The sequence below is a fragment of the Phyllostomus discolor genome, chromosome 3 (assembly GCF_004126475.2).
Source record: "Phyllostomus discolor isolate MPI-MPIP mPhyDis1 chromosome 3, mPhyDis1.pri.v3, whole genome shotgun sequence".
Taxonomy (NCBI): domain Eukaryota; kingdom Metazoa; phylum Chordata; class Mammalia; order Chiroptera; family Phyllostomidae; genus Phyllostomus; species Phyllostomus discolor.
In genome coordinates this window covers 7,038,780-7,060,710 of record NC_040905.2, presented here as the reverse complement: position 1 = coordinate 7,060,710, position 21,931 = coordinate 7,038,780, and the positions used below count along the sequence as shown (strand labels likewise).

The window sequence follows — 21,931 nt, the reverse complement described above, 5'->3', positions numbered from 1 at the left end:
GTGCTGAGGTTGAATCCCAGCCCTGTCATTTCCTAGCTGTGTGACACTCTGTAAATTACTCAACCTTTCTGTGCCTTAATATCTTATTCAACACAGGAATAACAATAGTGTCTGCCTCACAGGTTATTGAAGATTAAATGATCAATGTCTAGCACATGGCAAGAGCTCAGAAGAGTTATTACTATTATCGTTTTCCTCCCTGTCTGTTCTGTGTATGAGCACGCCTTGTTCATCATGCTGAAAACCATATTACTCATCAGCCAGGATGACTGAGTGACAAACTCTTCTGGCCAGGAACCAGTCACTCGCCCTGTCCGCTAGTGGTGCTGGCCATTCTAAATGGGAAGCAGGTTTCAGAGAAGAAAGCATGGGCTCGATAAGCAGCTCAAATGCTTGTTATATGGATGTGGCCAGAAAAAAACCTATAATTTTGAGAAAATTTCAGCCCCAGCCTCCAAATACACATTTCTATGTAAATATACATTGTATGCACTGTTACCAACTTCTGCATTTACCAATCAGCCTAAGTTTGTTTCTGGTACCTTGGTCTCACACTTAACTCACAAGTCAGAGGTATTTAATGAAATGTTAGTCATCTTTTAAATATATATACCCCACTTAAAAATAGATTAAACCATGGTATGAGTAGTACGTAGCTGTAAAAAGCAAAGACTAAAATTGGCAACACTATGGGTTGGTCTTACTAAGTGAAAAGGTGCAGACGGTATGTGGTCGTGTTTATTTAACAAAGAGCAAAGTGGGAACGGAGGGAAGGTCCTGGGTCAAGTAACGATGTTAGGGGCGAGAGACGTTACGGCCACGAGGGAAGTGGCCGTGGCCGTGGCCGAGGCCTGAAGAGCACAGCAGTGGCGCCCAGCGGGAGATTTCAGCGCGGCTCTGAAGCAGGTGAACCCCGCCACCCTCTAGCTTCTTTCCCCGGCTCCGGGGGTGGCCCGGCGGGGGCGGGGCCGGGGGGCGGGGCCCCGGCGTGTCCCAGCGCAGGTCACGTGGGCGCCGGCGGCTATGGCAGGCAGCGAGCCCCGCGGAGGAGGCGGAGGCGGCGGCTCGCCGCAGCCGCCCTACAGCGACTGGGGCCGCTGGGAGGCGGCCATCCTCAGCGGCTGGAGGACTTTCTGGCAGTCGGTGGGCAAGGAGCGCGCGGCGCGGGGCGCCCCCCGGGAGGAGGCGGACGAGGAGCCCAGCCCCCTGACGCGGCTGCCGGTGAGCGTCGCCGCGGGCCACGGAGACGCGAGGGGTCGGGCCGCGCCCCGGGAGCCCGGGCGTCTCGGCACCTCCCCGCGCCCCGGGGGCTGCGGGTCGGTCCGCGCGGCTGCTGCGGCCGTATGGCCCTGCGGTGGGTCGGCGGGTCGGTGGGCAACAGCTGACCCGAAACGCCGGGGTCACATCTGCGCTCCGCAGCGGGGCCGAAGGTCGCGGAGTGTGACTCACGGGTCGCCCTCAGATTCCGTGCCCCAGGCGGAGCCTGGGACTGGGGCGCCCTGGACGCCAGGCCCAGGGCAGGAGGAGACCCTTGCGGACTCCCTGGGCGGCTTGGGGGAGCGCGCAGCACCCGTCCGTGTTGTCGGCCTCGGCATCCCGGGCGGGCGGACCGCCCCCAACGCGGGAGCGGACCGCCCTCCTCCCCAGGGGGATGCGGGGATCGCGCCCAGCGCTTGCCGGTGAACGTGCCCGGTAGATGGGACAGTGGAGAGAGGAGAAATGATTAGAAATTACTAAAATTCCGCATCTCAGCTGCACTGTTGACGCCTCCCTCCCAGACGTCCGGCAGAAAGGAGGACCTGCAGGGCGGAGCGCCACCGAGGCTCTGCCCCTTTGAAATAATCCAGATTTTGTAGGGGGACTCGGGGGACGGATTTACTTTTTGATGACTTCTAATGACAAGAAGTTTGCTTGCCAAGAGTTCATCTTGAAGAGCAGATTATTTCCTTACGCAGTTTACTCAAAGGATGTGGCAAAATACCCACGAAAAGACATGAAAGGAACTGGTTATTTTGCCTGAAAGGTAGTACAACAATGGTTGGCTTTTCCAGGAATGTTCCAACGTGTCAAAAATTAAGTGTTCGGCTGTGATTCTCTGCTGATGGCAGGAAAACACCCTCAGAACGGTGGGTGTAATTGGAAGTACGGACTGATAGGTTGATCTGCGGTTATCGAGTATAATCGTTCGTTGTCCATTTTGTAATTTTTCATGTTGGATTTAATTCAGACACTTCAGCTGACCTTTGGCTTCCTGGTATAATATTTTTTTGTGATTTATTATCAGACGGATAGCTTGTTTTATTGCCCAAAACAAGCTGTCCGTTCCTCTCACCCACTCGCTGCGTTCCTGCGTTTCAGGTCGACGTGCAGCTCTACATTCTGTCGTTCCTTTCGCCCCACGACCTGTGTCAGCTGGGGAGCACCTGCCACTACTGGAAGGAGACCGTGCGGGACCCCATTCTCTGGCGGTATTTCCTGCTGCGCGACCTTCCCTCCTGGTCGTCTGTTGACTGGAAGTCCCTTCCCGATCTAGAAATCCTGAAAAAGCCTGTAGCTGAAGTCGGCGGCGGGGCGTTTTTTGACTACATGGCCGTGTAAGTGTCTAGTTTTGTGAGTTAGAAGATACAAAGTTTGACTCTAGATACCGTCAGGAGTCCTGCTGCGAGATTTTGGGTCCGAGTGTCCTTTTGTGAAAATGGGGGCTTAAGTGAAATGACTTCCCTTCATTTTGTTATTTCCCTGTGATGCCGGACCAGAGCATTTGAGTGAATACACACAGTTCATATGGCAGGAAGTAAAACTCTTCTTAAAATTGTTGTTATCTTTAGAATATTTGTCATTTTGTTAAATAGTAATTACTTTCTGTAGCCAGAAAAGGAGTGGCCGGAGAGCAGGGAGCAGTTCTGGGAAATACGATTTTCTTCCTACCCACAAACATCGGTATTGCCAAATACAACGTAGGTGAGAGAGTGACTGTTAGTGAGCAACTGCATCCATGAGGGTTGCCCTATGTATGTTCACTTATTTAGTCCTTGCCCAGTGAGAAAGTGTTAACCCCGGGTTGTGGAGCTGGAGTTGAGGTGCAGAGTGGTTATGGACTGGCCCGAGGTCACACAGCTCGTGGGGGACTGTTCAGATCGGAGCCCCATCACGCTACCGTAAAAGTAAACAGTGTCATTGGGTCTGGATACAAATAACCTGCTTTATTGAGTGCCCCAACCGTAAGGCATTGTAAATAAAAACAGAAGAATATTCGGCCCTGGGCAGGTGGCTCAGTTGGTTGGAACGTTGTTCCATACACCAAAAGGTTGCAGGTTCGAGTCCCAGTCAGGGCACATATGTACCTACATTGTGGGTTCAGTCCTGTTGGGGTGTGTATAGGAGGCAACCAGTTGATGTTTCTCTCTCACATTGATGTTTCTCTCACTCTCTCCCTCCCTCCTTCCATCTCTTTCTAAAATCAATAAATGTATCCTTGGGTGAGGGGATATATATATATATATATATAATTTGTGCTTTAATTAAGAATTGTTTTTGCCATGCTAGATTTACTAGCTACATACAGGATTCCCCCCCCCCCATAGTTTATTTAAATTATTCAGAATCTTATTCTAATCCAGATGCCATTACCTCATCTTGTGAGACTGCTTGATTAAAACACACATCATGGTCCTGGCCAGGTGGCTCAGTTGATTGAAGGGTCCTTCAGTACACCAAAAGGTTGCAGGTTCGATTCCAGTCAGGGCACTTACAGGAGCAACCGATTGATGTTTCTCACGTCAATGTTTCTCTCTTTTCCTTCCTTCTTTTTAAAATTAATAAACACATCCTTAGGTGCAGATTTAAAAAATATTAAAATGCACATGATATGTTACTGCATATAATTTCAACCAGTGCTACTGTTCCTTCGCTTGCTGGGGGTTATCTTTACGTTGCTCTACAATCAACCATAGCATCAAGTGTATCTGATGCCGTGAAACCAGATTTTCCCCAGGGGTAGTGATGGTCATAGTAACTACCTTTTGTGACCAAATAAAATTATTTCTGGTCCTTACAACCCTGTTGTGATGACAAAAGTGTCCCCAGACATTGCCATGTGCTCCCTAGAACATGCAGTTGAGGAGCAGAATCTCCCTGGCTGAGAATCACTGCTCTGTTTTAACCATTGTAGTGAGTTTTAACCATCGAAACAAATGTTAGACCAGAGGGTCCAAGAGAGAGTCTAAGGGAAAGGTCAGAGAGCAAGTAACCAATCCCTGGGGAGGATTTCCTCAGTTCCTGGACCACTAGTACTCCTGAAGTCCCTCGTGCGTTCTCCTGTCATGGCGCTTGCTTGGCGCTTGCTTGGCACGTGCACTATAATCGTGTCTCTCCTCCACTGCCCTCCGTGGGAATTAGAACTACGTAGTCATTGTATCCCTTGTATCCAGCAGTTCTCAGTATATTACACATTGTTGAATGAATTAAGTGTTTCTGTGCCACTTTTCTAATTGTGACCATTTTATACAGCTATAAAACGTGCTGTCCATATACAAGAAGATCCTCGAAATCTAGCCGTCCTATGTATGGAGCGGTGACCTCATTTTTACACTCACTGATCATTCAGAACGAACCACGGTTTGCTATGTTTGGACCAGGCTTGGAGGAACTGAATACGTCTTTGGTGTTGAGCTTGATGTCTTCCGAGGAACTTTGCCCAACAGCTGGTTTGCCTCAGAGGCAAATTGATGGTAATTTTCATGTTAATCTACAATACATAATAATTTAACGTAAGATTGATACTTATAGTAAATAGAAAAAAATTATTTTTTAATTATTTGATGTAATGAAATACAGTAATTGGTTAATGGGGGTCCCCAGGTGCCAGTGGATTGAAAGAACTAATGTACTTTTTATGAGATATTAGCTTCCTCTTATATCCTCGGGTTTATGTAATATAGAATATAAGATTATGTGAAAGTAAATTATGTTGCCCAGTTGTTGTATTTGTGCAATATTTACCATATTTTAAAAGAATGTTGGTCCTGGCTGGGTAGGACCAACATTCCTCATTGGGTAGGACCAATGCTCATTTGGTTGGAGCATTGTCCCTATACGCCAGGATTGTGGGTTTGATTCCTGGTCAGGGCACATGAATCAACCAATGAATGCATAAATAAGTGGAACAACTCATCAACACTTCTCTCCCTCTCTCCCCTCCCCCTTTCTTTCTTCCTTCTCTTCTCTCTATAATCAATTATAAAAAAAGAACACTAACAGCAAAAACTTTCTAGCATCTATTATGTGCAAAGTACTTTCACATACTGTGTATTGAAATTTCAAAAAAAATTATCACCTTATGCTTCTTTCTATGAAAAAAATATCCAACAACAACCATGAAGTTAGTTGGTAAGCAGAATATATAATAAATATAAATGAGAGTATAATTAAGCACCTGTAAGATGCTAGAGATGCAGATATTTAAACCAAACATCAAAAATGTTTCTCCTGAAGATACCTCGTCTAGGTGAAGAGGGCGGAGACAAATGTACAGGTGATTTGAACATGCTGTCGGGTAGAAAGTTAAAGCTCAAACAGGATGTCCCACGTGAGTCATCAAGATGAGTAGGAGTAGGCAGTCAAATGAAGACAGGGTAAAAGTATTCTAAGCAGTGAGGACTATGTTTCTAAAGGCACAAGGCTCAGGGTGTGCATGGCACATTTTCAGTAGCTCTGTATACGTACCCTGGGGCCAGGTGAGAAGACACTTGTGTGCCATGCTTAAACATTTGGAGGCCGTTGGAGGATTTCAAGCACAGGAGCAAGATGGTCAAGATTGCACGTAGAGAGATCACTCTGGCTCCTGTGTGGAAACTTGACTAGAAGGCACTGTGAAGACACAGGAACCATAATAATACTGTGATAAAAAACAAAGGATGTAGAATTGACTGAATGTGTAGATAAATGCCTGCTATAAGCAATCCACTTGAATGGAAGCTCCATTAGGGCAGGGATCTTGTCAGCTTTATTCTCAGCTGGATCTGAAGTGCCAGGCACGTAGGAGGCAGTCAGCATATATTTGATGCCTGAATGTACAGATGGCTTTATGGATTACTTTATGCATCCAGAGCTCAAGAGCAAATTCTGGGCTAGAAATCAAGATTTGGGAGCCATGGAGTCCATGTGGACTCTGAAGTCTGTGAGGCTGGCGAGGAGGATTGTGAACCAGGTGCTGAAATCTTCAGTGAATGTTTGGAGGAAGAGATTATCAAAAGGAAATTTATAAGTGACAAGGTCAAGGAAGGAGAGAGGTACTAGAGCTGAAAGCTGTGTGTGTCTCAAAGAGGTGGAGTTTTTCAAGAGGTTTGGTGAGTAATGGTGAAGACATGGCACTGGGTAGTAAAGAGAACACCGACCCCACCTCTCTACCCTGAGATGTGAGGATAAGCAACCGTGTTACCTGCAAGTCTACAGCAAGAGAAGCTGCACCTAGGGGCAGGATGGTCTCAGGTACAGCCGTAGGGTGGAAGGAACACTTCAAGGAGAATTTGGGGATATGGGTAAATTTGCTGATTATGAAATGGCAGCTTGATTCTCCAGACAGTTGCTGGAGTGATTGTTTGAGAGGCCAATCTAATTATGCCTCCAACGCTCCCTGCAAGACCAGGGGAAGGATGGAGGCTGCGTCATGGGCAAGGTGGCACAGAACAGCGTGGAGATCACACTGGGCTGAGGGTGATGTGCTGAGAGGGTAATCTCTGAGTTAAACTGATGGAAACATCATGGTGGACTTTGTCTAACAGACAAAAAAAATATTCTAAGTCAAGTATAATTCCAAATGTCAGTGTCTGCCACTTTTTTTTTTTCAATTTTCTAACTTGCCATTGCTAACTCCTCATAGATTTATCGAATGTGTACATGGAGTGTAAGACAAATGAGAAACATAAAAATGTGAAAGTGGATCTTAGCCTTAAGGATAAATACTAGTAGCTGTTTGTGATGCAGCCACTACTGATAGACAGTATAGTCAATGAAGACAGGATGGTGATATGAAAAGGGATGTTATAAGCCTAGCAGTTCTTTGTTCTTTATATTTTTATTACTATGTGAATGAAAATTGCAAGCAGTATCTTATTTTCAAACAAACACTTCATTTTAATTGAAAGCTATATATAACTTGTCATAGAATTTTTAAAATTCTCGGTAATTTTTTCAATCTGATCTTTTGCTGTCTTTATCAGTGACTTTTTGGTTGCTGTAATCTTCTCCTTTAGGTATTGGATCAGGAGTCAACTTTCAGTTGAACAACCAACATAAATTCAACATCCTGATATTATATTCAACTACCAGGTAAGCCTTCCTTCCTGGTAACTTACCTGAGACATTACAACTGGAATGTTTTAGGGGGATGCCACCTGTTTAGTGTCTATTTACGCCTTATGTTTACATTTTCCTTACCTAGAAAGGAGAGAGACAGAGCAAGAGAAGAGCACACAAGTGCAGTTAACAAGATGTTCAGTCTGCAGAGTGAAGGGGATGACCAGCAGGGAAGCCGATACAGCGTCATCCCACAGATTCAGAAGGTGTGTGAAGTTGTTGATGGGTTCATCTATGTTGCAAATGCTGAGGCTCAGAAAAGTAAGCATTATCTTATTTTCTTTTTAAAAGCACTTGCTTCACAGAACAAATTCAAAATATTTTTTTAGGCTTTACTGGGCTTCTTAAGAATATGATGTTTCATTTTATCAATGTGATTCTATTACCATTAGTTAATAGTGGGTTCTCAAACCTTGCCATGCATTAGGGTCACCTGGGAGCTTGTTAAAAACAACTGCCAGATTCCTTCTCAGGTGCATTGTGATTCGTAGATTTGGATTGTGTCTTGCACAACACAGGACAAGTTTTTAACTTGGTTTTTTAAACAAGCATCTACAGAAATTTGATGCATACTAAAATTTGATACTATAACTATGCAATATTATTTTGTTGTATACTTCTGCACTTCTTGTTATTGCCGTTTTGTCTGCTTTTGGCCCTATTCAAATAACTTATGCAGATAACTGAAAATGTTTACCTTTATTTTAATTGCCCAAATAGAGAGAGGTGTGTGTTGGGGGGGGTGAAATGTTTACTTTAATTAAACAGGTTAATTAAGAACACTCTCCATATGTTCTGAATAATGGCCATTCGCAGTGATGTATAGGCATGAAATCAGAACCTCTTTGGGCCAACGCCAGTGTTGTCATTTCTTCCTCAAATCACTAGAAACTAGCTAGGGCATAAATATATAATGCATTGTTCTCACTCAGAACAAGGTAGCTGCTCACTGGTGAAAGAGTTTAAAGTTTATGGTACACTACAGTTAACTATAATCGTAAAGCCGTATCTTGCTTAACTACTGACTGGTTGGACTTGACCTAGTGTATTAATGGTCTGGCAGAAGAAGCATGCCCATTGCCAGGACTAAGTCCTCCTTACCTCAGTCCATATTGTTTCACATAAAACATCTAGCATTAAATTAAAAATTTATAAAACACACACAAAAATCAAAATGAAATGATCCATTGTCAAGAGAGAATGCAGTCAGTGGAATCAGGCCCAGAGATTGCCTGGGTGACGGCAGTCTAGAAAGGGACATTTAAAGAACTATGATTAGTATGTTAAAGGATTTAGTAGAAAAGGTGGACAATTTGTGTGAACAGATAAGGATTTTCAGCAGACAAAAGGAAGCTATAAAAGAGTAAAATGGGAATGCTAAATATGAAAATAGGATTTACAGGTGAATAATTCCTTCAGTGGACTGACCAGCAAAGGAAACCTTCAGTGAACTGAAGATAACTCAGTTGAAATTATCCATAAAAAAAATAATAAACACAACAAGGAAAAAGAGTAGGAGTGAGGAACAGAGCATTTAAGAGATGAGGATATCCATCAAGTGATCTAACTCAGGAAGATCTAAATTTTTCTTAAAAGGCCAGATATTGAATATTTTAGGCATATGAACCATATGATGATCTCAGTTACTCCTCTCTACTCTTAGTGCAAAAGTAGCCATAGACAGTTTGTAAATTAATGCGCGTGGCTGTTTTCCAAAAAAGTTGTATTTATAAAGACAGAATGTAACACATCAACCCCTGATCTAACTTATGTGTGTAATTGGAATCCAAAAATATGAAGGGAGTAAGAATAGGGAAAAAGAATATTTTGAACATAGTGGCCTAAATTATTTCAAAATTACTGAAAGATAACAAGTCACAGATCTAAGATTCTCAGAGAACTCCAACTCTGATAAATGAAAAATACATCTGGATACATCATAGCCAAACTGATGCAAACCGAAGGTAAACAGAGTATCCCGAAGGCAGCCAGAGCAAAAGGGAAGCTGCCCGTAGAGGGCCAGAGGTAAGGGCAGGGAGTCCCTGGGCGCATTGCTGCCAACTGCAAGGCAGTGAAGGGAGACCTGCACAGTGTGGCGGGGGTGGGGGGGGGGGGGGGGGGGGGAGACTTTAAATCTAGCAAAGAAATCTTTTAAAAATGAAGGAAGGCAAAATCAAGACTTTCTCAAACAAACAAAAGCTGAGAAAATTCATTATCAGCAGATTTGCACAAGAAGAAATGTTAAAGGAATCTCTTTAGGCAGAAGAATATACCTGATGGAAAATTGTATCTACAGAAAGAAATGAGGAGCCCTGGGATGAAAACAGTACAGCTTTATGTAATTATTTCTTCTAATTTTAATTTCCTTATAATTATGGAAAGGAAAATAGTAACAATGTATTGTGGGCATATGATATTTTTAAGTAAAATATATGATAACAATACAACAGCATAGAAAGGAGGAAATGGAAATATACTGGTGTGATATTACCGCATATGTGAAATTGTGTACTGTGTAAAGGTAGGCTGTTATAAGCTAAAAATATGCATTGTAAATCCTTGAGCAGCCTCTCTGAAATGTGTAACAGAGGTATGTATAATTAACTATCGGATAAGCCAGTGGTGATGTTAAAATGCAGGAGGCCCTGGGGGGAAATGTGCTTTTTGGCTCAAGTTATTGACTGAATTCAGATCCGTGCTGTAGGACGGAGGTCCGGTTCCCTCGCTGGCTGTCAGCTGGGGGCTGCTCCAGCTTCTAGAGACCATCTTCCTTCTCTGCCGTGTGACTCCGTCTGTCTTCCCATCCAGCAATGGAGAATCTCGCTTACCAGGAAGAACCTCGTCCCTTTTCAGGGCTTACCTGATTAGGTCAGCTCACTGAGGACAGTATCCCTAATAGGACAGTGTAGCCTAATGATGGTAGTGATACCCCATTATATTTGCAGGTTCCCCCCACACTCAAAGGGGAAGGGGTTATGCAAGGATCTGAGTCACTGGGGGTCACTCTAGAATTCTGCCTACCACAAATGTCAGTGATTTATACACTCCAGCGAAAGGCAGAAATTGTCAGTTTGTATTAAAAAGCTATACCAAACTATATGTTTAAGTTTTTGAAATTAGGGACTTTGAAAGAAAGGGTAGTGCTAGTTACAGAATTTGTGAGAGGAAAATATATCAAAGTATTTTTTTAACTATAGAGACATCTGCATGATAAAGTGATTCCCCCTCCCCGATTTCACCTAAATACCTGCCCTTGCAAGGCTACTTAATGTAATCTTATGACATATTAATAAATGAGCAAAGCAGTAGAAGAGGTTTGTTATGTTTGGATTCTGGTAATTTTTTGGTTTCCTTGTTTTGTTAGTTTATTTTTTTAAGATTTTATTTATTTATTTTTAGACAAAGGGGAAAGGAGGGAGAAAGTGAGAGAGTGAAACATTGATGTGTGGTTGCTTCTCATGCACCCCCAACTGGGGACCTGGCATGCAACCCAGGCATGTGCCCTGACTGGGGATCGAACTGGCGACCCTTTGATTCGCAGGCCGGTGCTAAGTCCACTGAGCCACACCAGCCAGGACTGTTTTGTTAGTTTTTAATTTAATTTTATTATTTTAGAAATCATTGCAAGTAATGCAAATAAAGAGTTTTGACTACATTCCTTAGGGCATGAATGGCAAGATGAATATTCTCGTATTATGGCGATGACCGATCCAGCGTTTGGATCTTCGGGGAGACCAATGCTGGTTTTATCTTGTATTTCTCAAGCAAATGTGAAAAGAATGCCCTGTTTTTATTTGGCGCATGAGCTCCGTCTGAATCATCTAAACCACCCATGGATGGTAAGGCCCTCTCTTTTTTGGTGAGAAAAATCTTATTTTATTCTTCACTGTTTTTATTTGATTTTATTCTTTCCCACCCATTCTCTTTAAGGAAACAGCAGTATTCTAAAGTCACTTATAATAGCTTAGCTGATGGGCGATATTTGGTTGGTGTCAGTAAATCTCAGCTGACCACTTGCTCCCTTCTTGCCGATCCTGTCGTGGATACAGTGATAAAGTAATTGGGGAGTTTTTTTTAGATGCCATTGTCATGGTTTTTTCAGCATTAATGTATTATGCTTTAAGGACCATCAAAAGTGTAGATTCCATCTTACAGTTTCTTGCTTTCCAAATTTTATTTTAATTATGGAATCTTTTAATCAAAAGAAGCCTTACATGAAAGCCCCTAAGTAAAATAAAGGAAAATTAATATTGGAAATTTGCTGGAAAAAGAAGATTTTCTTCCTTTCTCCTTTTGTCTTCCAAGGAGCCCTGGAAACTGGACAACAATTTGAAAGCTACAAATAAAGGTGTACCTTCCTGAGACATAGGAATTTTAGCTTGCCTTCAGGAGGAGTGGCAGTCTTAAAGACACATTTTTGCAGCAAGATGTCACAGTTATCAGTTGACTAGCTGAGTTAATTAAAAAATGTTTTCGTTTTCAAAGTGTACCTTTTGGAGGAATTTTTTTCTAATATATACAAACAAGTCATGGAAATGGTCAATTTTCCCATCCCCAAGGATAAGTAATAAGCCTCATATTGGTAATAGTTATAGGATAGGAGATCATGTACATATATATTTATTAATCCTCACTCAAGGACATTTTTCCATTGCTTTTAGAGGCAGGATAGGGGGGGAGAAAGAGAGGAACATGGACTTGGTTGCCTTCTTGTACAGGCCCCGACTGGGAATTGAACCTGCAACCTGGGTATGTGCCCTGACCAGGGAAAGGAACCCGCAACCCTTTGGTCTACGGGACGATGCTCCAACCAGCTGAGCCATACCAGATCGTGTCTTTTATCTCAGCTCTCTGGAAGACAAAACCTGAGTGACTCATCCAAAGTTTGCTGGGATTTTTTTAGTCCTTTTTGGGTTTTTTGGTCTTCTTGAAAAATGCCTCTCATAATCATGATATTTTGGACTCAGTTTCTTACTGACAATGGTCTCTCTTACCTGCTCGTAGGTCCAGGATACAGAAGCTGAAACTCTAGCGGGCTTTTTGAATGGCATTCAGTGGATTCTTGAAGAAGTTGAATCTAAGCATGCAAGGTGATCCTCCTTTTGGACCCCAAGAACTGAAACCAGTTGACACTAAGGTCGTGATGTCAATATTTGCTCAGCCGGCTCATTTTGTCCTGCCTTTTTGCAGGTAGGCTTTACATTGTAGCTGCTGTGCCTTTAATACACATTTTGTTTTTTACCTTAACAAATACAAGTAAGAGTTTCAAAGCAAGCATTTTTAGCCTAAAAATGAACATTTTAAGATTTTTTTGATGATTTTTATATTTTCTCTCTTTGAAAAAATAATAAACTCTGGAAAAAACAAGTTTGTGCCTAACTCATTCCTTGTGGTTTCTATTCTTTTCAGTTTAAAGTTAGCTATAGGGGGAAATAGTAAATTTGCTAAACTTTCCATAGGTTCTTTTCAAGGGTCCATAATGGGTTATCAGAAAAGAAGTTTTTATCTATATTTAATGAGTATGAATATGCTGATTAAAGACTGGAATATTCTGGAATTGCATTTAATATTATGACCATACAACTTATTTTCTGAAACAGTGGAAATTAACTTTATATCATATTTAATACTGATTTAGTAAAAATAACTGTTCCTGGAAGTTCTTGGTATTGTCAAATAACTTTGATGGGTGCTAAGGTACTAAAGCCAAATTTTATTTCATAGTCATAAAGGTTCACATGATCATATGTCCGACCTCCTCACAGATTGCTTGCACTTTGGAGAGGAAACCTCATAGCCCTCCTATCTCATTGGAAATGAGGGTTTTTAAGATTATAATAAAAAGAGCCTACCATTCTTAGTGGTGCCGCACCCAAGATACAGCCTCCTAAGAAGGGAGCCCCTACATCTCAGGCACACTCATCCACGACCTAGCTTCAGCAGCCTGTAGCTGGGGGCAGGAAGAGCAATGTGGCCAACCCTGCTTCCCCTAGGGAGATGGAGACGGAGCCTGTGTCCTCGACTGCCACGGCGGAGGTCGGAGATCCCCTCTCACTGAGCTGGAAGAGGGAAGGAGGGCGTGGGGCTCAGTCCAGATCCCACAGACGCTTGCTGTTCTTACTGAGTTCTAGTAGATTTTAAAAAAAAATTTCCGCCCTGGCTGGCATAGCTCAGTGGATTGAGCGCAGGCTGTGAACCAAAGTGTTGCAGGTCCGATTCCCAGTCAGGGCACATGCCTGGGTTGCAGGCCATGACCCCCAGCAACTGCACATTGATGTTTCTCTCTCTCTCTCTATCTCCCTCCCTTCCCTCTCTAAAAATAAATAAATAAAATCTAAAAAAAATATATCTTATACAAAAAATTTCCTTCATTTGCTATATGTTCTTAGTACCATATACAGAGACTGGTTATTTTTTTAACATAATTTTCATTTGTTTTTAAGGGAGCCATTCCATGGAACTCCTCAGGCTGTTATGCCAAAAGTAGATCCATGGATCCCTTTTTTTTTAGTGTGTTTGAAAAGGACCATCTTTGGGTTTAATGATTTATTCTATATTTTATATCATTGGTTTATGTTCTATTCAATATCATCAGTTATATCTCTATTTTTTAGGATTTTTAAACATTTTTTATTTCCTTTTCTTGTTTATTAATGCAGAAATTTAGGTCATTGATCCTTGTTCTTTTTTAAAAACACAGGCATTTAAAGCTACAAATTTTTCCCTAAACCCTCTTTAGCTGCATCCATACATTTTGATATATTATATATTTTTTATTATTCAGTTAAAATAAAATATTTTATAATCTCTTGTGATTACTTTTCAACCCATAGATTGTGTAGTATAATATTATTATTTTAGTGCTTTTTAATCTTTATTTCCTAGATATTTTATTGTTACTGATATCTAATTCTTTTCATCTGAGAACATACTGTAAAATTTTAGTCTTTTTAAAGTTTATTGAGACTTTCTTTATGGACCAGTTTATACTCTGTTGTGGTGAATGTACCACATACACTTGAAAAGTTTGTATCCTGTAGTTGTTAGGTTGAATATTTTATAGCTCTCTTTTAGGTCAAGGTAGTTGGTAATTTTTAGATATTCATAACTGAGTCAACAGGATTTCTCAGAACCTTTAATATGCTGTTATAATGTGAATTAAAAAGGGTCATTTACTGTGGGATACTTCTCATACTTATTTTACTTATTTAATACTTAATCCCCTTTTCACATTTTATGTTTAAGGATATATATAATCCTAAGAAATGATTTCATTTAGGTTTTATAGTTTACTTGCGTAGATATTTGTAACTATCATAATGACTTTTAAATATATACTTTTTCAATGATAAATTCCTCTTTATCATGTCTTTGCATTTGTATGCTTTCTCCTTTTTTTCCTCTTCACTAGGTTAGCTAGTGCTTTGACTATATTACTGCATATTTTTCATAACTATTTTTATTTAGTATTTTGCTTTTTTATACCTCATTAATGTCGGCTGCTATTTTTCTGTTTTTAATAATTTTTAATTTTTCAATTATAGTTGATGACTAATATTATATTAGTTTTAGGTGATCACCCTGATAAATGTAGTACCCATCTGACACCACACATACTTATTACAATAATATTGACTGTGCCCTGGCTGGTGGAGCTCAGTGGATTGAATGTGAGCTGGGAACCAAAGGGTTGCTGGTTCAATTACCAGTCAGCCTGGGTTGTGGGCCAGATCCCCAGTAGGGGGTATGTGAGAGGCAACCACACATTGATATTTCCCTCTCTTTCTCCTTCCCTTCCCCTCTGTCTAAAAATTAATAAATAATAATATTGATTGTGTTCTCTTTGCTGTACTTTATATCCCTATTAATATTTTGTAACTACCAATTTGTACTTAATCCCTTAACCTTTTTACCCATCCCCCCAATCTCTTTTCCATATAACAACCTCCAAAATATTCTCTGTATCTCTATTTCTGTGATGCCTGTTCATTTATCTTGTGTTTTAGGTTCCATATTGAAGTGAAGTCATATGGTATTTCTCTTTCTGTCTGACTTATTTCACTTAGCACAGTACCCTGTAGGTCCATCTGTGTTGTCGCAGATGGCAAGATTCCCTTTTTTATGGCTGTTTCATACTCTATTGTATATATGCACCACTCCCTTATTCATTAATGGACACTTAGATTACTTCCATAGCTTGGCTATTGTAAATAATGCTGCAATGAATGTATGAATGATAGATATGTATTGCTATTTAATTATTTCCATTTTTGATCTTTTCTTCTTAAAGAAGCCCCTTTAACATTTCACATCAGACTGGTTTGGCCATCATGAACTCCTTTAGCTTTTTCTTGTTTGGGAAGCTCTTTATCTGTCCTTCAATTCTAAATGATAGCTTTGCTGGGTAGAGTAATCTTGATTGTAGATCCTTCTCATCACTGAATATTTTATGCCAGTCCTTGCTGGCCTGAAGTTTTTTATTTATTTTTATTTTTTCTCCTTTAAATTGTTTCACTTTCTTTTTTTTTAATTAAATATTTTATTGTAGTTCAATTACAGTTGTCCCAATTTTCCCCCTTTGTTCTCCTCCACCCATCCTACCCCCTGCTCCCACAGTCAATCCCCACGCTCTCGTCAGTGTACACGGGTGATTTGTATATGTTCCGTGGCTAGTCCCATCCCCTTCTTTCCACCATTATTCTCCTCCTCCGTTCTGGTTGCTGTCAGTGTGTTCCTTGTTTCCATGCCTCTGATTGTATTTTACTCGTTTTCTTTTGTTAATTGGGTTCCACTAATAGGTGAGATCATATGGTATTTGTCTTTCACCTCCTGGTTTATTTTACTTGACATAATGCTCTCCAGTTCCATCCATGCTGTCGTGAAGGGTAGGAATTCCTTCTTTCTGCTGCATAGTATTCCATTTTAGTTTTTGCCCTTTGAGTATGATGTTGGTTGTACGTTTCTTGTATATGGCCTTTATTATGTTGAGGTATTGCCTTGCAGGGTAGAGTAGTCTTGATTTCAGGCCTTCATTTTTCATTACTTGGAATATTTCTTGCCCATTCCCTTCTGGCATATAGTATTTCTGTTGAGAAGTCAGCTGATAGCTTTATCGGAGTCCTTTGTATGTTATTAGCTGATTCTCCCTTGCTGCCTTTAAGATTCTCTCTTTGTCTTTAAGTTTTGCCATTTTGATTATGATGTATCTTGGGGTGGGCCTCTTTGGATTCATCTTGGTGGGGACCCTCTGTTCTTCCTGGACTTGTGTGACTTTTCCCCTCATCAAATTAAATTTTCCGTCATTACTTTTCAAACAGGTTTTCTGTCCTTTGCTTTTCCTCTTCTCCTTGTATTCCTATGATATGAATATTATTACATTTCATGTTGTCCTGCAGCTCCCTTCAATCCTCTTAGTTCTTTTTGAGTCTTTTTTCATTTTGTTGCTCTGTCTGGGATTTTCTTTTTCTATCTCATCCTCCAGCTCACTGATTTGATCCTCTGCTTCATCTAGCCCGCTTTTAATTCCTTCTGCTGTGTTTTTCACTTCAGATACTGTATTCTTCATTTTTTCCTGGCTCTTACTGATAGTTTCTATGTCCTTTTTCTTGCTTGTGTACTTTACAATAAGTTCCTTGTAGCTTCCCTGGAGTTCTTTGTAGTCCTTACTGAGCTCATTGAGCATCCTTGTAACCATTATTTTGAATTCAATGTCTAATGGTTTGCTTGCCTCTATTTCATTTAGCACTCTTTCTGGGGTTTCTTCCTTTCCTTTAGACTGGGGTTGTTTCTTTGTCTCGCCATTTTAGTTATTCTTCTTGTTTGTTTCTGCGTATTAGATTGATCTGCTTTGACTCCCAGTCTTCATGGTGTGACCTATGTATGGTAGGAGACCTGTGGGACTCAGTGGTGCATTCTCCTTGATTTCCTGAGCCAGATGCTCTTGGGATGCCCTTTATGCCATTTTCGTGGGCCTTCTGGTTGAATTGGGTTTTGGTTGTCGTTGGGGTGTTGTTTGGTGCACACTTCCCTCCAGCTGGCTGGCTGAGAGTCACTCCACCCACCACGTCTTGTATGCTGTTGTAGGGGTGCTGCTAGCAGAAGAACAACCCAGGCAGCAAACCCACACCCACAAAAATAACCCCCACCTTCAACCACACTATCAACAGCAAATGAGCAAATATTAATAAAGGTGTAAAGAGGTTAAGATTATTATAAGAAAGTAAAAATAAATATGAGATGACTAACTGAAAGAAAAATGATTTTGAGAGTGTAGAGGGAGGAGAAATAAGAGTATGGAATAGAAACAAGGTGAAAAGAAAAAATTAATAAATTTTTAATAAAAAAGGGAGGAAAGAAGGCAATGTGGAGTAAGGAAAGGGAAGTGTATAACATGAGGTTCAAAATTTTAAAAAAATACAGTGAAAAACATAGGAACCAAGTTGGAAAAAAAGATCCACCATTGCAACATCAATGTCAAATGAGCAAAGATTAATATAGGTGGAATGGGAATAAAAAGGAAAAAGAAAGGAAAGCTTATGAGATGTGTAGAGGAAAGAAAGCTCATTTTGAAAGGATAGAGGGAGAAGAAATATTAAGAGTGAGGACTGAAAACTAGGCTAAGAGGGAAAAATTCAAATTTAAAATGAAAGGGTAGGAGGAAGGGAAAATGGAGGGAATGGGAGGATTTGAGATCTGAAACAAATAGTAAAGATCTAGAAATAAAATTGAAGACATGCAACAACAGCCACCATATCAACAACCAATGAGCAAAGGTTGGTAAAGGTGGAGACAGAATGTGAGATCACTGATGACAAGGACAACGGTTTTGAGGCTGGGTGGGAGAGGAATACGGTGCAGGATGGAAACAAGTTGTGGCAAGAGAAAAAACTAATGAACATAAGAGGAAAGAAGAAGGTAAAATGAAGAGAAAGGAGGAGCAAAATATGATATTTGAAATAAACTAAAATATAAAAACTAGTGAAATAATAGGCACAACCTTGGAGGAGAAGAGTGTTAAAAAGCTATAGAGGAGAGAAAATAACACAAACAGTGAAAAGGTGATGGTGGAATTTGTGTCAGTAGAATCCAGTGTTGACCATTGTCCTCTCTTTCTTGATCCGCCTCTGGTAGTATGAGATGGTGTCCCAGCCCGGCCCTAGGTCGCCTCTTCGAGACTGTAAGTGACCCACAGTCTGTGGCTGTCTCCTTCAGATCTGGCCGACCCCCACGGTTCTGCCCTGCCGGCTCTCCATCAGCCCAGGGCGCAGGTGTGGTTCATTTAATTACCCGAGAGGACTGCCAGTACCTCCTCCACCTGCCTCCCGAGTGGGCCTCTGGGTCACGCCTGCGGTGGGGTGGGGGCACTGTTTCATCTTCAGGGAAAATGGTGGGAGTGTTTCCCCGCCCTCTTGCCACTCATCTTGGTCTGTCCCAGATTCTTCCCAGTAATGTATGGCTCCTGGTGAATTAGCTGTCCGTTTCCCATGAGGGGACAGTCTATGTAAAACAGATTGGCCTCTCTTTCCCAGGTGGCAGAGAGCAGCTCCGTGTAGGTGCCGAGGCTGTGCAGGGCCGTGAATGCCCCTTGTTGCAGCTGTCCCTAATCTCTTAGCTCTGCTGGTTGCAGTGATAAGGGCCTGAGGAACGGTGTAGTCACGGTGTCTGGTAAAAAGGGCCCTTTTGGAGCTTTTTCTTTCTTCCCCTGGGGAAATGCGCCCAGCTGGGGGTTCCTGAGCCTGGCCTCACTGACCTGCAGAGCCTGTAATCCCGCACATGGGGGTCGGGCTGGCCTTTCTGTGGGGTGACTGTGTGGCTGCAGCAAATCTCAGGCATTGAGCTCCTGGCTGTCCAGCCCCCAGCCTGTTGCCCTCTCACAGAATGCCTGGGCCTGAACTCCCCCCTCTGTGCACTCCCCTGCATGCCGGCTGTGCTGGGCTGGGTCCCACAGTCCCCTCAGCATGACTCCGTCCCTCTGAGTTCTTTGTGGTCAGAGCCACTGTACACGCGAGCATGCACAAGCCGGTACCAGGGCTCTGCTAAGTCTCGAGTGTCTCCTCAGCTCTTTTAAAAGAGTTTCTGTGTGGCCCCCACACTGCAGCACCAAGCCCCAGGGGGCTTGTTCTCATTCTCTTCCTCTCCCAAAATCACAAAGTCTCTCTCTGTCATGGCCTGTCACAACCTCCGACAGTTTTAGATAAAGTCCCTCTCTGGATCCCTCCCTGATGGCGCTGGGAAGAGTCCACAGTGATACTGTAGCCCAGGGTGTGGCGTGGCGCCCTCGCCGCTCCCTCCAGTGACTGTCAGCCTTGGGCGGGCGTGCTCCTGCTGTGCTGTTTCTGCAGCCAGCACCTCCCCGGCCTTCTCTCTCTGCCCCTGCAGTTCAGGGCTCCTGAGCCGACCACAGCTGCCTCAAACCCGTGCAGCCAGAAGCGCCGGGTTGGGCAGTGGCGGCGGGAGTTGCTCCGCCAGGAGAGCCTGGGCCGCCAGCTCACGAGTGCTGTGCAGGAGGCAGGCTCTTGCCCACTCACGCACAGTCTCCACACTCTTGTCTGCACGTGCACTCACGCACACCCTCACTCTCTGATGAATTTTTGAGTTGATTGCTCTGTGGTTTAGCTCCAAGACCAGTCTGGGCCTGGGAGCACGGGGAGCAAGTGGACGGAGCTTCCAGCCACTCTGCAGACAGGCATCTTGGATCCTGGCCTGAAAAGTGTCTGTTGAGAAATCAGCTGACAGTCTTACAGAACTCCCCTGTAGGTGACTAACTGCTTTTCTCTTGCTGCTTTTGATGTTCTCTCTTTGTCTTTACGTTTTGCATTTTAACTATGATGTGTCTTGGTGTGGGCCTCTTTGGGTTCATTTTGTTGAGGACTCTCTGTGCTTCCTGGACTTGTATATCCATGCCCTTTACAGGTTAGAGAAGTTTTCTGTGATTACTTTTCACATAGCTTTCAGTTGCTTGCCCTCCTACTTCTGACATCCCCATGATGCCAATGTTGCTATGCTTGCAGCTGTCCCAGAGGCTCCTTAAACTATCCTCATTTTTTTGGATGATGATGATGATGATTTGCTATTCTGATTGGGCATTTTCTGCTTTCTTATTTTCCAAATTGCTTGTTTGATCTCTGCTTCATTTACTCAACTGTTGATTCTCTATAATGTTTTCTTAATTTCTATTAGCGTATTTTTCATTTCTGTGTGCTGCTTTTTTATGTTTTCTATTTCCATTTTTATGTTTCCTGTCTCTTGATTGACATTCTCACTGAGATTACTGAAGATCGTTATAACTGGTGTTTTGAACTCTGCATCTGGTGGATTGCTTGTCTCCATTGTGTTCATTTTTTTGCAGGGGGGGAGTTTTGTTCTGTCCTTTTATTTGGGACATGTTTCTTTGTCTCCTCATTTTGGCTGCCTCCCTGTGTTTGTTTCTGTGTATTAGGTACAGCTTCTGTCTTACATAGTAAATGTCCATTATAATCCAGTGGCACAGCCTCCCAGATCACCTGAGCTGGGTGCTCCAGGTTCACCCTCCCCCACCCTGGGGGGACCGTGTGCCCTCCTGTGTTAGCTGAGCCTTGATTGCTGTCAATGAAGGAGAATTCCCCCTGGGCCAATCAACTGTGAGGGCTGGCAGTGATCACAGCAGAAGAGCTGCTGTGCAGAGGCCGACCCTACAGAGGGAGACTCACTTCAGTGGGGCTCCGGTGCCTGCTGAGCCCACTCCTTGAGCGTGCTGATTGTGGAGGTGGTTGGGTGGTGCTCTGGCACAGTCTGAAGCCTGCCACCTGGCATGCTGGCTCTGAGGCCTCTCAGGAGGTGCAGGCCAAGATCAGCTGCCACCTGTCCCCTGCCAGGGGCCACCCAGTACGAGCTACAGAGCGATCTATAGATGATTACTACTTGGGTGTGGAGGTGCCCAGGAGAGGCCAAGCTGTGAACCAAGGCCAGCTGCAGCCAGTTCTGGTTTGGGACCACTTAGCAAGGGTTACTGGGCATGCCGAAGCCAGCTGCTGCTTATTTGCTGTTTGTGAATCTTGGAGCGATTTTAGGAAAGTCTGTAGCACGAGACAAGACAGGTGGTTTGTATGGAAAAGCCACTGGTGGTCTCTTGGGTGGGTCTGCAAGGTGGATGGGGTCAGGTTCCAGGGAATCACTAGGAACAGAGGGAGCCAGGTTGATGGACACTCAGATACGGCTCATACCGGTGCCTGCAGAGCGAGAGGGGGGCCCAGCGAAGGAATGACGGCGCCTGCCAGCAGCTCTCTCTGGGTAAACGCGGCCCCTTCGGCCTTCACCCCGAAGCCAGATAATTCAGCTCCTTCCCCGCCCCCGGTGCCTCCGCTCCTGCTGCGCCAGCGCTGGAAGTCAGGGGCAGTGAGTCGGAGTACGTCCGTGTGCAGGCCCTTTGCGAGGAACTGCCCGGGACTCCGGGAGCCCTCCGTCTCAGCCGCAGCCTCCGCTGGCTTTTACAGCCAGAAGTTTGGGGGCTTCTCCTCCTGGCGCTAGAACTCTTGGTGGGGGGCAGGGGGCCTGGTCTCGGGCTGGGACCCCTGCCTCCTTAGGTGGAACCTCTGCG

The 21,931-nt window shown here is 43.2% G+C and overlaps 1 protein-coding gene across 1 annotated transcript; it reads left to right on the top strand.

The window, feature by feature from the left end:
- Positions 1-1,015: 1,015 nt before the first annotated feature.
- On the top strand, positions 1,016-12,706 carry FBXO4 (F-box protein 4). The gene is made up of 7 exons (XM_028519311.2): positions 1,016-1,221; positions 2,359-2,594; positions 4,510-4,730; positions 7,254-7,329; positions 7,442-7,617; positions 11,020-11,195; positions 12,361-12,706. The coding sequence occupies exons 1-7, from the start codon at positions 1,024-1,026 to the stop codon at positions 12,448-12,450; spliced, it is 1,173 nt and encodes a 390-aa protein (XP_028375112.1). The 5' UTR covers positions 1,016-1,023; the 3' UTR covers positions 12,451-12,706.
- Positions 12,707-21,931: the final 9,225 nt, after the last annotated feature.